Below are 16615 nucleotides of genomic sequence, written 5' to 3'. Positions count from 1 at the left end.
TGGTGCTACACAGTACTGTACAAAAGTCAGAGACCAACCTTCATTTATTTAATTTCAGTCAAACCAAATTATATGAATTAAAAGATATTAATTATCAGTGTAAAGAAACAAAGAACATAATTTAACAGATAATTTATCACACAAGTCTCAACAACTAAATATAATATTAGAATTTCTTCGATTTCTTCATTTTGTGTGTCCATCATTTATCTTTTGCTTTCAATTTTTCAAAGAAATCTGCAGGGATCTGCATTTTTCTGCTTCTCAAAATCTAAGTAATCCCAAACACATTCAGTGATGTCAAGGTCTAGACTCTGGGGTGGTCAGTCCACAAGCAACCTCTTTGTTTTTTGCCTATTTCTTTTCTCAGTAAGAGCTTCTTGACAGCTACACATCTTTTCAGACCCATAGCGCTGAGTCGTCTTCTCACAGTGGAAGGACGGACAGAAACACCTGTTTTCTCCTCTCTCTCAAACATGAAAGCTTTAGCTCTTTAAGTACTTTCTTATGTCTTTATCTGATGGGGACAGTTTGGGTGGTCTACGCGGTCTGGAACAGTTGTTAGGAGACCCATTTTCTCAATAACTCCAGTTTTGAAAACTTTTGCTTTTTCACTTATTTTCCTTTGACTGTCCACTTCCTTACGCAGGTGGAGTATCATATCTAATCTCATCAGACAAATATCCCGAACATTTAATCACTTGTACTTCACATTCATCTTGACTGAAAATTAAATAAATGAAGGACGTTCTCTGACTTTTGCACAGTACTTTAATTATGCAGTAATATACATCACCTCAACTCCATACTACTAATAAATGGCAACTGACATCAAAGCTAATGGCCTCTTGATAGTTATGGTAGTTAATTATGTCACACCACATGAAATGGACAGCAGTGTTGATATGGCCTAGACCTGGACCACATCCGGCATTTACTTTTGGCCAACATACAGCACAGAATAACGGCCCAGACGGGGGCCAGATGTGTTTTATATGCATCTATATAGAACCTTTATATGATTGGTTCTATATAGAACCAAAAAGGGTTCTTCTATTGTTATAAGCTTGACATCATAACAGTAGCAGAACTTCTTTGGGTGCTTTTTTCATTCTCCACCAATCTGAAGAACCATATCACCATGCAAGGAACCACTTAAGCATGAAATGGTACTCTATAGAACACATTGTTCTAAATAGAACCACTGCCTTTAGTAAAGAACCCCTAAAGTAGCATATTTATAAGTGTGTAGTTTAGCCTTTAACTATAACTAGTTAAAATATTACGCAACCACGTCTGGTCCTGATCTGAGCTGTCATTCCTTGAGGTGTGTGGGCCACAAGTAAATGCCAGATACGGTTCAGGTTTCAGGCCGTATCAGCCTTTGCTATCTATGTACGTGGAGGTGGTAGTAACTACTTCCTTTCATTCCATCACATGTACTTAAATGAAATTTGGATTTGTACTTTGAAGTACTTTCAAATAATAATACTTTTACTTAACTTTTCAATTTTGGGTTTAATTTCACTCTGTTGTGTTGGTTCATCTCCAGGCCTGCTTTACTGTTTCACACCTCTTACTTTGGCGCTTTAGCATTTTATTTTAGAGCAAAACGATCCCAAATAGAGAAGAATAGAGTCTAACAAACTTCAGTTCCTGTGCTGATAGATGCTGGATGTACTAAAAAGTTCCACTGCAGTTCTAGAGGGACCCGAGAAGCTTTTTGACCTTGCACTTTTTAACTCCTACTCAGGTTGCTTCTTCTAGATCACTTTTACTTCTGCTTGAGCCATCATTTTATTAAAGAAACAATACTTTGACTTGAGTGTGGGTTCACTACCTCTGATGAGGTCCATGTATGTAAAGGGGGTGAAAGCTTTTGTTAAAGACACTGTGACAGGATTTTTCAACCTATGCTGCCTGAAATGTGACATTTTGACATTTTTTTGGGTGACGTCAGAGATGGAGGGCAATGGAAATCATGACAAATCGCCCCTCCCTTTCAGTTTTGTCCCAACACGACTGTTCACTGTCCGTCTCTGGAGCTTTGCTAAGCTGAAAAGCCCTGTTTGTGCCAAAAGTGGGTCGAAGGCTCAGCTGCCCAAGAACAATGCGCACTGAGGGCGCCGCCACAATGTAAATTAAGGCCCAGTCTCTGGCCCACTGGGGCCTGCTCTAAGTTGGAGTCTGTGTTTATTTCATTCATTTACTCCCTCTTAGGCCCTCGCTGAGGCCGGCCATTACAAACTGAATGCAGTGAGATGTGACTAGGGGTGGGTGATGTGGCGATAAGTTACTGTTATCACAATAAATTACGTCACAACATGCTTTTCTCAGTATATCTTAGATATCGTCAGCACCTCTAGAAAATCTGCATAAAAAGGCAGACATACAGCAATATTATTAATTATAGAGAGCCTGTAAACAACACCAACTAGTGTATACTAACTGCATATTAACAAGTAGCTGATTAGATGTAAGTCTATTAGCAAAGGTTGGACTAAAAAAACTATTTTTAAATGTGGTGCTTAGACTTATCACAATTATTGTCATCTGTTGGGTTGAGACAAATGTATGTAAAGCAAGGGTGTCAAACTCAACAAGTAAAAGGGCCATTTTTAAAAATCTCAATAAATCTGTGGGCCAGAGAAAAAAAATGTTAATTTTTAATTAATGTTGTGCTGTGACCCAAACTAGCCATCGTTTATGCAAAATACACAAAAACTTTAGCAGTATAATACAGGCACTTGTAGTAGACCTTGAAATATTACATGAATACTTGAAATATTCCAAATTTAAACATCCCCAGGAGCTCAGTCTTTCAAACCTACCTATTTGATTGAACTAGACACCTGGCATCCTTGGGCTTAATTCTCGAGACGCTGAGCTAATGTTAAGCGTTTATATTGGTTGAACTGCAGCTGAAATGCATTTGGTGATATGACTGGTGTGGAATTGTGTAGAGTTGTGTAGAATTGAGGTGTAACCGCTGTCCCATAGATCGTTGCTGGGGTAGGAAGGTCTGAGCGCAAATTACATTGCAGTGCATGCTGGGGACTGTAGTGCAGCGCATTGTGAAAGAGGTAAATATTAATAGAAAAATTAAAATACTTTTGCAGGCCAGATAGGGTTGTGTCATGGGCCTGATCTTGTGTTTGGCACATGGGATGTAAAGTAAGGTAGACACTGAGATACATCACGGATCTTATAAAAACAACAAAAGTTTTAATTTCTGACAAAAATTGTTTGTTTATTTGAGCTCCAGCTGTATCTGTTGTCAATTGGGAGCAACCGAGTATCAACAGCTAACTTCAGCCAATTTTAGGCTTGTTGCAAACAATAAATAAAAATGACTATCATATTGTTTGTATGGTGACTAATCATCAGCTAAAATTTACTACTACTACTGTTTTTAGATCATTTTGTCTGTTCCAATCCATCTACAAACTAAATATTGTGATACAAGAAAATGCATTTAAGTATTGGTATGGTACCATAAACAAAGACCAATCACACTGTTCTCAATGCTACACGACATGCTGCATAATTTCCTATATATATATATATATATATATATATATATATATATATACACATATATATATATATATATATATACATATATATATATATATATATATATATATATATATATATATATATATATATATATATATTTAAAGCACAAACACAGTCAACCATTACTGGATTAATTTCAAGAGTAAAAACATTTTAACAATTAATGACTTGCTAATGAACTGTTTTCATAGATGGAGTTTGCATGTCTCTGCATGATAAAGCATACAGCAAGCTACTGTAATATATATGACAAAACACCACTGATGTGATGAGACAAAGTGATTAAAATTCTCAATTTTCTCAGTGTTCTGATTCATACTTTGTGAAAATATTTTTTCTGCCTTTCCTTTGTGTTATACTGTAATACGTTCTGTTGTAATATAGCTGATCGTCAGCTAAATACACAGATCAATAAAAGAAATGCACTGATTTGCATGCAAAGACGTATTATTCTTCAATCCTTATACTCATACTCACCCATGTCTCACTGCGGTTTATTCCTCCATGCCTTTGTTTAAGGAAAGTTGACTTGTTCTTCTTTGTAAGACCGGTTCTACTCCTACATACCCAACACAGGCACGTCCAGTTGACTGTTGCATATTTGTTTTTAAAAAAAATCTGAAGGGTGTGTCTGAAAGAGTGCAATGAAAAAAGTTTCAGTTAGGGAAAAAAGCCTCTATTCTATACACAAAACCTGACTGCTATCTGAACAAGCAACCCATTGATAAACAGGTTTGGGCCAAATGCCATGAAAAAGTAGTGATTTTCTCTGTCATTGCCTGCTTCAGTCCACTGTTGTTAGCTTGATCATCTCTCAAAAGAGCGCAGTAACACTCAGATTAATAACTGATCATCACATTGATTTATCAGTCTACTCAGGCTTTAGCAGAGCTCAGTAACACAGATTAATAATTGATCATCACATTGATTTATCAGTCTACTCAGTCTTTAGCAGAGCTCAGTAACACTGAGATTAATAACTGATCATCACATTGATTTATCAGTCTACTCAAACATCAGCAGAGCTCAGTAACACAGATTAATAATTGATCATCACATTGATTGATCAGTTTACTCAGTCTTTAGCAGAGCTCAGTGACACTGAGATTAATAACTGATCATCACATTGATTTATCAGTCTACTCAAACATCAGCAGAGCTCAGTAACACTGAGATTAATAACTGATCATCACATTGATTGATCAGTTTACTCAAATGTCAGCAGAGCTCAGTGACACTGAGATTAATAACTGATCATCACATTGATTTATCAGTCTACTCAGGCTTTACCGGAGCTCAGTAACACTGAGATTAATAACTGATCATCACATTGATTTATCAGTCTACTCAAATGTCAGCAGAGCTCAGTAACACTGAGATTAATAACTGATCATCACATTGATTTATCAGTCTACTCAAATGTCAGCAGAGCTCAGTGACACTGAGATTAATAACTGATCATCACATTGATTTATCAGTCTACTCAGGCTTTAGCAGAGCTCAGCAACACTGAGATTAATAACTGATCATCACATTGATTTATCAGTCTACTCCGGCTTTAGCAGAGCTCAGTGACACTGAGATTAATAACTGATCATCACATTGATTTATCAGTCTACTCCGGCTTTAGCAGAGCTCAGCAACACTGAGATTAATAACTGATCATCACATTGATTTATCAGTCTACTCTGGCTTTAGCAGAGCTCAGTGACACTGAGATTAATAACTGATCATCACATTGATTTATCAGTCTACTCTGGCTTTAGCAGAGCTCAGTGACACTGAGATTAATAACTGATCATCACATTGATTTATCAGTCTACTCAGTCTTTAGCGGAGCTCAGTAACACTGAGATTAATAACTGATCATCACATTGATTTATCAGTCTACTCAGTCTTTAGCGGAGCTCAGTAACACTGAGATTAGTAACTGATCATCACATTGATTTATCAGTCTACTCAGTCTTTAGCGGAGCTCAGTAACACTGAGATTAATAACTGATCACATTGATTTATCAGTCTACTCAGTCTTTAGCGGAGCTCAGTAACACTGAGATTAATAACTGATCATCACATTGATTTATCAGTCTACTCAAACATCAGCAGATCTCAGTTACACTGAGATGAATAACTGACCATCATATTGGTTTATCAGTCTACTCCGGCTTTAGCAGAGCTCAGTGACACTGAGATTAATAACTGATCATCACATTGATTTATCAGTCTACTCAGTCTTTAGCGGAGCTCAGTAACACTGAGATGAATAACTGATCATCACATTGATTTATCAGTCTACTCAAATGTCAGCAGAGCTCAGCGACACTGAGATTAATAACTGATCATCACATTGGTTTATCAGTCTACTCAAACATCAGCAGATCTCAGTGACACTGAGATGAATAACTGACCATCATATTGGTTTATCAGTCTACTCCGGCTTTAGTAGGAACTTCAGTTTGTCAAGAAGTCACTAAAAAGGTCCTTTTTAGCATGTTTGCTACATTATATGCACTGATTCTTAAATACTTAACAAGCACTGATAATGTTTCTTTTAAAGATGGCATATATTGTTTAATTTAGTGGGTAAGTAGTCTTAAAATATTCTCTTAAAATGCAAAACAGTAACTGTATTCTGAATACTGGCTTTACAGAATAATTTCTCTATTCTGAATATGTATTCCCAATACTTGTATTCCGTTACATCCAAACCCTGCTAATAAATAAACGTATTAATATGAAAAAGTAACTGTTTAACATTTAATAATCACAGTAAAGTTTGAGAAAAGTCCATGATACCAAGCCGAGCTCGACCTCGTAGCTTTCCGTAGTTTAAATCCTCTCTACCTCTAACCTCTCTCAACTCCCTCAGGTTTACACTCAGAGTTGTTGTTGTAGCTAGCCAGCTAGCTAAAGAGGGCGATGTTTTTTGAGAATAAAGTGTTGTCTGGCGGTTAAACTGGATTAAACACGACAACATGAGCTGGTATGTATCGTAACTAAGTCTTGTATGTGTTAGTGTGGTGTACTAGTTGAGTAAACAGGGCGCTGTTGCGGCTGGTTTTGGTAAACATTAAGCTAGCAAGTTCGCTAACTTATGCTAGCCGGCTTGCGTTTTGGCAGAAAGTAACTAATGGTTTATACATTCAGACATTTCAGGAACATGTATTAACAGTCTTTGCCTTTTCCAGCTCTGCCTGCAGAAGTTAGCTGTCCTAAAATGTGAAAACGTGTTAACGTTTTGTTATAACTTGGCTCGAAAGTCACTTAGCTAGCTAGGTTAGTTAGCTGTTGCCTCCTACTGTAGCCTCACTGCTAAGCTCAAGCTACTGACCAGCACTCAGGCTGGTTAGATATATGTTATTCTTCTTTTTTAGCTCATTTAACCGACTATTTTGTTTTAGTTTGGTAGATACATTATTTAGCGAATCAACAGGTGTTTTCCAGTGTAGAGTTGAACATTTTCATAAGCGTTTCGTGGTGGCTAGGTGACTCTTAGCTCCACACAGAAGTTAAGCTGAAGTTTTATATCAACCACGTTAGCTAGAGAGCTAACTAACCTAGCTGGGTTAGTTTACTGTCGATGTAGTCGAACCGGGTCATTTAACGTCGAACTTGGATCAACAGTTCTTGTCGAGACGTTTCGGAAAGACGTCGAATAACTGTCAAGTTAAGTGAAGAAAAAGGACGATAAAGGGGGATAAGAAGAGAAATTCTGTAGGTTTTCCAGACCTCCTATCTAGTTCTGTAGTTGAGATATAAACAGTCATTCAGAGTGGTTTGATGTAAACACAGTTCACTGTAGAGACACTTACAGACTTGAGCTTTCCTTCGTGGTGTTAGGAACCAGTGGGTGCGATGTCTACAGTGGACAAATAGCCATTTTATTTACTGTCCAAAGTGACCAGTGACCACACACTTGTCATCTGAGGTAGCAGTGTAATGTCGACGATGGTAAAATAGTGTTAAATGTGAAAAACATGTTTTCTTTGGGGGGCTATCTGGCCCTGCAAGTGCCTCTCCACCATGAGCAGTGTGTTTTAGTTTAATAGTAACTATTTGATCTACTAACTCCGTGATGTAGGTTTCAGAAGCATTAAAATGGGAATCCCACTGATTTTTCAAAAAATTTAAACAAAGTAATTCAGAGTGGTTTAAGGTGAAATGATTTGTTCTAGAGAAAGTTACAGGCTCGTATTTCTTTACAGTGGTGGTGATGGGAACCAGGGGTCACCCTGTCTACAGTACAAACATAACCAATTTATTTACTATCCAAAACGGCCAGTGAACCTATTCATGCCTTCTGAGTTTTCGCATGTGGTGTTGATCATAATAAAATAGTGGAAAATCTAAAAAAATACATTTTCTGGGGGGACTAGTTTGACTTACAGCGCCCTGCGTACCCCTTCACCATGAACGGATTCAAATAAATGGCTTACCGAGACGTTTTAGGCCAAAACTTTATCACAAAACTGATGTAAAACAATGTCTCAGAGATCAGGCAGTGTATATCTGATCACTTCAACTTATATCTCCGTGAGGGAGCGTTCAGTGGCATTAAGCTCTTCAGACGTCTGGTTCCGATCACCACCACTGTGGACTATTCTGGCTCGGTAAGCTTTTCTAGAATGGATCATTTTGCACCCAACCGCTCTTAATGACTTTGTTTTACTTTGTCTTAAGCATAAAGTTTTGTCGAAATGCTGAAAAATTGGTGGAGTTCCCTTTAAACACATAGCAACCTGTATGTTTCTACGCAAGAAAGAGCAGCTTCTGTAAAGCTGACTGGACAAATTTGACTTTTAGGCTTTTTAGCCACAGTTTTCCAAAGAAAATATAGATGCCTGTGAAGTGTTTGTCTGGGGTTATGTGAATGCAACGTTCAAACAGGAGGCAGTTTGAATGTGCAACTTCAAAATAAACTATGCTTGTTAGGTTTTTGCACCAGTGACATTAACTGATGAAAATCATCTACCTAATTCAGTAAAAGTAGTATTAAAAACAATATAAGCCTCCAGAAAATGGTAATGAGTGACCCTTGAAAGAGAGCGATCCAGTTTAAAATTTCAATATGTTGTTTTATAATTTCTTAAGATATTGCATTAAAATCATTACACCCTTATAGGCGAGATATTTAGGTGGTGAAACCATGTGTTTTGGTTTCTTTTGGTTATTCTGTGGACTGTGCTTTAAAACCTTGATTTTAAGCAACAAACATCACTTTTATGCCTTTATCATCATTGATAATGAATCTCTGAATCTGTCCAGTCTGTTCACCCTCCAAGCAGATAGACTAAACAGAGTCTGAAGTATTTGTGTTTGTCTGTCATACTCTCTGTAGTCTTGAGTTCAGGTTAATCAAGTTCAGCCTTTTCCTTGTGACCTCATCCAGTAGTTCTTTGACCTAGTTTCAGTTATTCTTAATATTTTACTCAAGCCTGATATCTTCAGCCTGGATTGTTCACTGTTTCTCATCTGGAACCAACTTCCGAACCTCACTGGTTCAGCTTCTTTTGTTACATCCTACGTGGCTTAAGACCAGTCTGTGCACATTATTGTACAAGTCAGTCTGTCAGATTATCAAGAATGAGTGAGTGCGTGCTTGGGAAAGTAATGACAGGACATTATAGAGGCTTAGCCTAGTTTACGTCTGCCTTTAGGCCCAGTTACAAGTAAGAACATCAGTAACGGCAGCTAATGCGCTAGTGATTTTAACACAAGAAGAGCGGTAGCTTCATTTATGACTATGTAAACAGTACTCTTGAATTAGGCAATCCAATTTTTTATCCCCAGTTCTATCCACCTACTTCTGTGTTGAGTATTGGCCAATAACGATCCAATCCAGTCTTTATCTTCGTAGATAATACAGCCATACCAGTTAGGTAAGATGCTGAAGGCCATTGAATACTACAGTAAAATTACCAATTGTGTACCTTAAATATGTTTTTTTTTCCCAGTAGATATTTGTACATTTTCATAACCTAATGTTTTAAAACAGAACAATAAAATAAAAAGCCTGGAGACGAGACAGGGTGTGTGGAGTCAATACAACTTAAAAATATAATTTCAATGAATTATGCTACAGTTATACTCCCTGACTAAAGGTACTGAGATGTACCCTTGAGGAGACCACCCCAGTCACAAGAGGGGTACTGCCCCAGTGACAGCCCCAGAGTGTATAGTGTGTTTAATATTGACTTATCATCGTATGTAATGATTAGGCTATCAGTATCAGTTTTCATATGTGTGTAGTAGCATACTTTCTGACTGTTAATACATTTTTGAAACTAACGTCAAATATCCGTTTGATAGAACATGGATTCCTATTTCTCAAGTGCTCCTTTGTCTTGGTTTTGAATGTGCCGTTTCTGCTGTTTCTTGTTTGAAGAAAGAAGCAGCGCAGTAGTTTCATTTTCAACCAGTCTCATGAAAAACATGGCAGGAATTTTGTTTATGTTTTTCTGGTGGCATGCCGCTCAAGGCAAGTGGCAGAAAGTAGACTTGAAGCCTAACAGCCGCTCACTCACATTTTTAGTGTTTCGACGAAACGTGGCTCAAAGGCCGTATATTTGGCGCTGCAGATATTACAAGTTCTCATTTTCTGTAAAATACTTTCACGCTGCAAACATTTGACCTCTTTGTTCATTTCTGGAGGTACACCTCGCTTCTGCAGGATTATAGATAATGTCTGTTTTTGTTGCCTCTACAACAGTGCTGTGAATAGAACGCTGAATCGGAGCTGGGTTAGGTTTGATGTCTAGGTCAGCTCCTTCAGTTTGAATCAAGACATTGCTACTTTGTACATCAGTCATGGAGGTAATGGTGTGCTGGGATTAGCCCTGTATGTCTCTTTCCTTAAATAAAACTCACTGATAATCTGGTAAACTCTAAAATGTTTGTTTCCAGTTTGAAATCCAACTGGAAACAAAACATTTGTACCAGAAACAAAGAAAAATCGTCCATTGAAAGAAAATTTTGGCAAAGGCTGAATACAGAGCCAAGCAGACAACAGCCATGAAGGCAAAGAAGTCATGTAGAACAGGAAAAGAGTACTCAGCGTCGCTACTGTCCTCCATCTTGGATTTTCATCTGTCTTCTGCCTGCACGTTTCTATTGGTTGACCTGCCTCCACGTCAAAATCCGTTGCAGCAAAAGTTGAAATGGTTTAAACTTATTCAACGTTCGACAAAGCGTCTTTTGCTGCATGTAGACACGTTTCTAGTCTGACAAAACTGAAGCAGCGTCCTAAATGTAATACACCAGGGGGCTGTGTTTCTGAAGCTGCGTCAGCTTTTACTGTGTAGGCACCTAATTCATTTTGGTCAGTATAGATTGTATGTTAATCATATCACTTTTTGTTAAATAATGCATCGCAGTTCATATTAATTAGGGTAACAGAGAGAATGAATGAAGGAATAAATTAATAAATTAATAAAAACTTAAAAACTAGCAAATGAAGAATAGGCTAATAGTGAAATGGTGCTTGCTGCCCATTGTGCAGACAGACTATATAATTTAGAGCTCTGTAAAGCTGCAAAACAGTTTTGCTACACAGTCCTGTTAACAGTCGAACAAGTAGACCAAATAAGCGATAAGTGATGTGTGAAATTCAGCGACAGGTCTCTATTAAACTTCGGTATTTTTTACTGTCTGGTTTTCTGACCAAGCTGGACCCAGACATTAAACATGGCCTTGTCCTTTTTCCCTTTCATGCTTCATAAATGTACCCCACCCCCCTTTTACCCATGTAGGGTTATGCATCTTGACACAAACTGGACAAATCAACGTCATAGTTGCAGCGACAGTCTGATGCTGAGGTTGGAGGTTGGAGCTTTGCTTCCTTTGGGGGGGAGGGCTTTGAGGGCTGGCCTCTTTTAATTATTCCTATCAGAACCAGTTTTGCATGGTAAGGGTGTAGACTCAAACAAAGTGGAAGCAAAGCGTGACGTCATGGTGGACGGCTGTGAGGTCAGTTTCTGGCAGAAGCAGCATTTCTGTTACACACATGGCTAGTGTTGTGGAGCTGGCCGGCATAAACTTGCGGTGAAAGGATCCTTTATGGCCCAATCTGACCTTCGCATTCCATGCAAGCCAACTGGCTCGACAGAGTGACGCGGTCACCACGACACCAGGGTCACCGACACAACGGTCACCATCAACCAAGCCTGTGTGTGGCTCATTGATAAGATCCTAATGCTGTACGCTACTGAGGCAAGAGCAAGTGTCCATTTGCAGCATTCTTTATCATGGCTGATATGGCATAATACTGTAGCGTGAGTCAAGCTCATCTCTACGTAATTATCACAGCAAGGCTGAAGGAAAGCTTTGTTAGGTGGTATTAGTGAGCAGGACGCACCCTTTGAATGTCTTTATGTGTATGGGGTGGATAAAGGGAAGTCTCAGAGGTTCAGTTGAAAGACCCTTCTAAAAAATATGGAATATGAAATTAAGTTCCTATAGATTCTGTTTTCATGATAGCCGCAAGGATGTTGTTGGACTTATATGTGAGCGTGGAATCACACGTAATTGCACAACTGGCAAAATTTTACAAGCGCAAGTATTTCACTTACCGAAAGTGCAAGAGGGATGTATTTGCATCAGATACACAGCACTTGTGCCAATCGTTATGCCTTGTTTTCATTGTGGTTGGCTAGATTGGCAAATATTGAAGAGACTGATACACAGATCCTTCACACAGACAAAATAAAAATGGTTAAAATAAATGCACTACATCGAATACAATAATAAAAATCTATAATTATGGTGTAATAGATCAGAAGTTCTCAGTCTTCGGGACGCATTAGATTTGACCGATACTTCAAGCTGATATTTGATGACATATTTATTGCACACAAGAAATCTTCAGCTGATGGTGGATGTATCTGCCGATGCCGACATTTGTACATTTCATTAATGTTTGTGTAATTGAAAAATATTGGATAGCGTTGTTGGAACTCAGGTCCCATATTGGGCACCCCTACTTCTTCATATAGCACCCCTGATCCATTCATTAACTAGTTAACAATGCAGTGGGACAGATTTGTTAAAGTATGCAGAACACAAAAATGTGCCAACGTTGCCAGGACTGACTTTGAGAGCCACTGTTATAAACGTTGCAAACCTAAATGTGTGAATCGCAGAAAATTTGGAAAAAAAATGAACTAGTATTAATGGAGCCCATCTGACAATATCCATACAAAAGCTTGTTGCCTATTAGTATTTTACTGGTGTGCTGATGTGTGGGGCTCTTTCATTTCTGTCTCTCAAGTGCTGATCCTGCAGTTTCATCTGATTTTTGGTCCACGCTTGAATACATGCGGTGTTTTAGCTGCTGTGCTTGGCTAACAGACTGTACTCTACTGTAAATGTTATTTCTTCTATAATATAAAAAGCCAGTCTAAACCCACACAGCTCTTGGTTGGCTAGTCTCCAGTCATTATGCACCTGTTACCTTTGAATGTTTCTCTCAAAAATTAGTGTTCACATCTTGTTACTTATGTACAACAAGGGAAAAAGGTGCAGTAAAACTGTTAATTGTGAATAACCACTTATTCCATTAAATAAACACTGAAGGTTTCATATTAAATCTACTGTTTGACAAAAAAATTTGGCTGCTGAAGTTGAGATTTTTTCCCCATTAGTAGCTACAGGTGTAGATGTTTGAGGTAGGGCTGCAACTAATAGTTATCTGTATAAATAATTGCTTTGAACTGTATTATTTGATTAATCAGTTAATTAAACCATAGAATACCGCAGTCTGTCAGAATGACTGCATATCATTTGAACATTATGGAGACTTATAGAATGCTTTTATTAATGGGGGTGAAAAGGTATTCAGGCACCACATGTTAATGACAGTAGTACTTTGTTGCAAAGCCGTTGTTGGTAATTACAGCTTTGAGAAGTCTACAGCACTGTTGTTCAGTTTTGGCCCTTTCTTTTCAGCAAACCGTCTTCAATTCACCCAGCTTACGAGGGTCCCTCTGATGGTCTCACAATTTTAAAATTCCCTATACATTTAATGGGATTCAACTTAGAATATTTACTAGGCTGTGCAAGAACTTTCACTTTTTTATTAACCAGTCTTGAGTTATTTTGGCCTTTTGTTTGGGGTTGTTGTCTTGCTAAAATGTCCATCTTCCCCCATTTCCCATTTCTTGATGAGACTAAGTTTTCCTCTAATATCTCCTGGTACATCGCTCCATTCATGTTTCCTTCAGTTATGTGTAGTACCCCAGTACCATTTGCATAAAAGCAGCTCCATACTGTGAAGCTCCCACCTTCGCACTTCACTGTGGGTTGGGTCTTGTGTGCGATTTGTAGATGTGCATCTCTGTGAGTAGTTTTGTATGGAGTGTAGGATTCATTGCTTATTGTTCTCTGTGTAGCTGTTGTTCCTGCTGCTTTCGTCCTGCAACTACTTGAGTGACCGCTGGCTTCTCTTTTCCCTTCCTTATCATTAGTCAGAGAGAAATCTTGTGTGATGCACCTGTCCATGGAGGTTTAGCTGTGGTTCCATTAACTTTCCAATGGCATATTTTCAATGGTTTGTTACTTACGGGGATGCTCAGTAGTTTTTTGTTCGTTAAAGCGTATCTTCGTTTATGTTTATGGTACTTTTTAAGTTAATATTTGTAAGTACAAACTCAAAAGACATTGAGTGTAAGTTTGAAGTGGATTTGTGCACTGGAAGTATAAAAATAACTAAAAGTGTCTGAGTACTTCTTTCGCCTCCATCTTTGCTATGTGATAAGTTTTTTTTTTTTTCAGAACATCTGTTCATGCATCAAATTGTACCAGATCTATTGCATGCACGGTAAAAAAAAATTAGTCAGGTTAAAATTATAAGGCAACAAACTTTATCGTGGTGACCTCAAGTTAACTCAAAAAAGCTGCAGAGTTAGTAGCCTTATAATTTTAAGTTGTCCTGACTTTTAATTTTTATAGTGTACAGTATCAGCCCACAGCAGCCACCCATATCCACACCCTCAGTTTAACCCTCGTTGAAAAGCTTGATAGTTACTTGGAATGCACATTTTTGCATGAACTAAGGCCATATTTAACCTGACTAAATGCAGGTTAGGTGGAGGATCAGTTGCTATAGTGATTGACCAGGGTAGAGACTGAGACACTATTGTTAGCTTCTCAAATTTGTGTGCTTGTTGAGGCCATGTTGGGGGATAATGGAGGAAAAATGAGTCAGATTCAGCCTTTGGCATTAGAAGCTGGTAAACGGAGTTAAATTCTTTGTTCACGGATTTCTGCGCTTCATTCATCTCTGCACCATGACCGAACCCACTGTAATTCAGACCGTTTCTGTGTGGGGGCTGGATAGTATGTAGTTTTTTTTTTTTTTTGTAGTTTTGCATTCATTCACTAGTAGTATTCATTCGTTCTTTTGACGGTAGCCTCTTGTTGACATCTCCCTCTCTTTCCGCCTTTCACTGGATGCTTATCCCTACTGCCTTGAGCTCATTGTGCTCCTGTACAGACTTCTGTGCACTGTTCAGTGGACACCAGGGTCAGTCTAGCAGTTTTTTAGCGCTGTACCTAAAAAACACTGTTGACATTTTTCCCATCTCTCTCCTCTCTGTGCCCTCTTTGAGGGCATGGGATCAGTAGTCTTTGGTCTTTAGTCTGACCACTCTTCCTATGTGTGCGGGCGTCTGTAAAAATGGCCTGCGAAGCCCCATGACTGAGGATTCCCACAGTAGAAAACTTACTGGTTCTGTCCAGGAAGGCAGTGTTAGAATCCTTCGTATGATGGAGTTGACCTAGTCTATATGGAGCGTTCAAATATAGTATTGTGCTGCGTCAGGGTGTCTGTGCAGGAAAGTGCATGTCAAGTTAAGACTAAAAACTATGGACCTGTCAGCTCGAGATTTCGACCGCAAATTGGAAGAGTGTAGTAAGTTTCAAAACTGTTCACTCCCCAGTCCATACAGTCCACATATAGAAACTAAGCTGCAAAAACAGCCTGTTGAATTCGTTGTTTTTGTAATGTCACGAAAACCAACAGATTTACGTATTGCCACCTATTCAGCCCATAGCAGTTTAGCTCCACCCACTCACGCTAAAATTATAAGAAGCTTTTTGACGCTTCAAAGAAGACACAATACAGGACAGCCAATCAGAACAGAGATCAGTCTGAAAGACATCTTAACAAAAACTAAAAGAGATTTTTGAAATTTTGAAAATGGTCATGATGAATTATGACAGTTCTTCATATATAAAAACATCAGTAAGATTATAAGTGGACCTCAGGGAGGGAAAAATAACATGCAAGAAAAATGTAGAATATGAGCCCATTTTACGTTTGTGTAACAGATTTAAATACAGTGTCAGAACTATATTCTCAAAGGGTTGCTTAATGCAACTAACTTGACAGTAAGATTTTGCAGATGACAAAAAAAGTTTGAATTCCTACCTCAAACTTGCCACACTTTCCTTCCAGCAATTCTCTTATAGACTTATTTGCTTATGATGTGAATGTCCTTAAAAATCAGAGGAGGGCTCATTCAGCTCTCTCTTGTCCACCTCATGGCCTGTTTCTCCTCTTTTGTTTTTGGCTAGTTTAGTTATGTTTTGATGAAAGCTGGTTGGCTTAACTGCAGTATTTTATTTGAGTTCATTTCTAACGAAATAAAGTATTTTAATAGTTCTTTATTCTTATGCCAGCCCACTAGCGTTCATTGAAAACTAGCCACCGCGTGTAGTTTACCCTTGTTTACTGTAGTATTGTAATAAATCTAACCTGTTATAACAACAAAAACCTTCATTTAAGAAGAAAAACACCTAGTTAACGGAAACCAAGAAGGTCACCAAGAATTCTGTTAAGGTCTGCTACCAGTGTTATGATATTCATTATTAAAGACTTTGAGGTTTTACTGTTTATGTGATTTCATAGTTGGGAACTTAGGATCGTTTAACAGTTCACATAAGACAGTCTGTCAGTAAAACACAGTTCAAGTCAGGTATTTCATTGTTTACCATATAAATAATTTTGACACATATTAACCTTTTTAGCTCCTTAAAATCA

General features: G+C 38.2%; 1 protein-coding gene across 2 annotated transcripts in view; it reads left to right on the top strand.

The window, feature by feature from the left end:
- Positions 1–6408: 6408 nt before the first annotated feature.
- The window catches only part of bin3 (bridging integrator 3), a 73252-nt gene continuing 63045 nt past the window's right edge, over positions 6409–16615 (top strand). Inside the window, exon 1 of one of the 2 annotated variants that reach the window (XM_036578521.1) lies at positions 6409–6562. In XM_036578521.1, coding sequence (XP_036434414.1) covers positions 6555–6562 — 8 coding nt within the window. In that variant the 5' untranslated portion in view covers positions 6409–6554. The remainder of the gene's footprint in view (positions 6563–16615) is intronic. The other variant, XM_036578522.1, reaches the window with a different exon arrangement.

The sequence above is a fragment of the Colossoma macropomum genome, unplaced genomic scaffold, assembly GCF_904425465.1.
Source record: "Colossoma macropomum unplaced genomic scaffold, Colossoma_macropomum, whole genome shotgun sequence".
Classification (NCBI taxonomy): Eukaryota; Metazoa; Chordata; class Actinopteri; order Characiformes; family Serrasalmidae; genus Colossoma; species Colossoma macropomum.
Note: the sequence above shows the minus strand (reverse complement) of the source record. Positions and strands in the feature narration are given on the sequence as shown.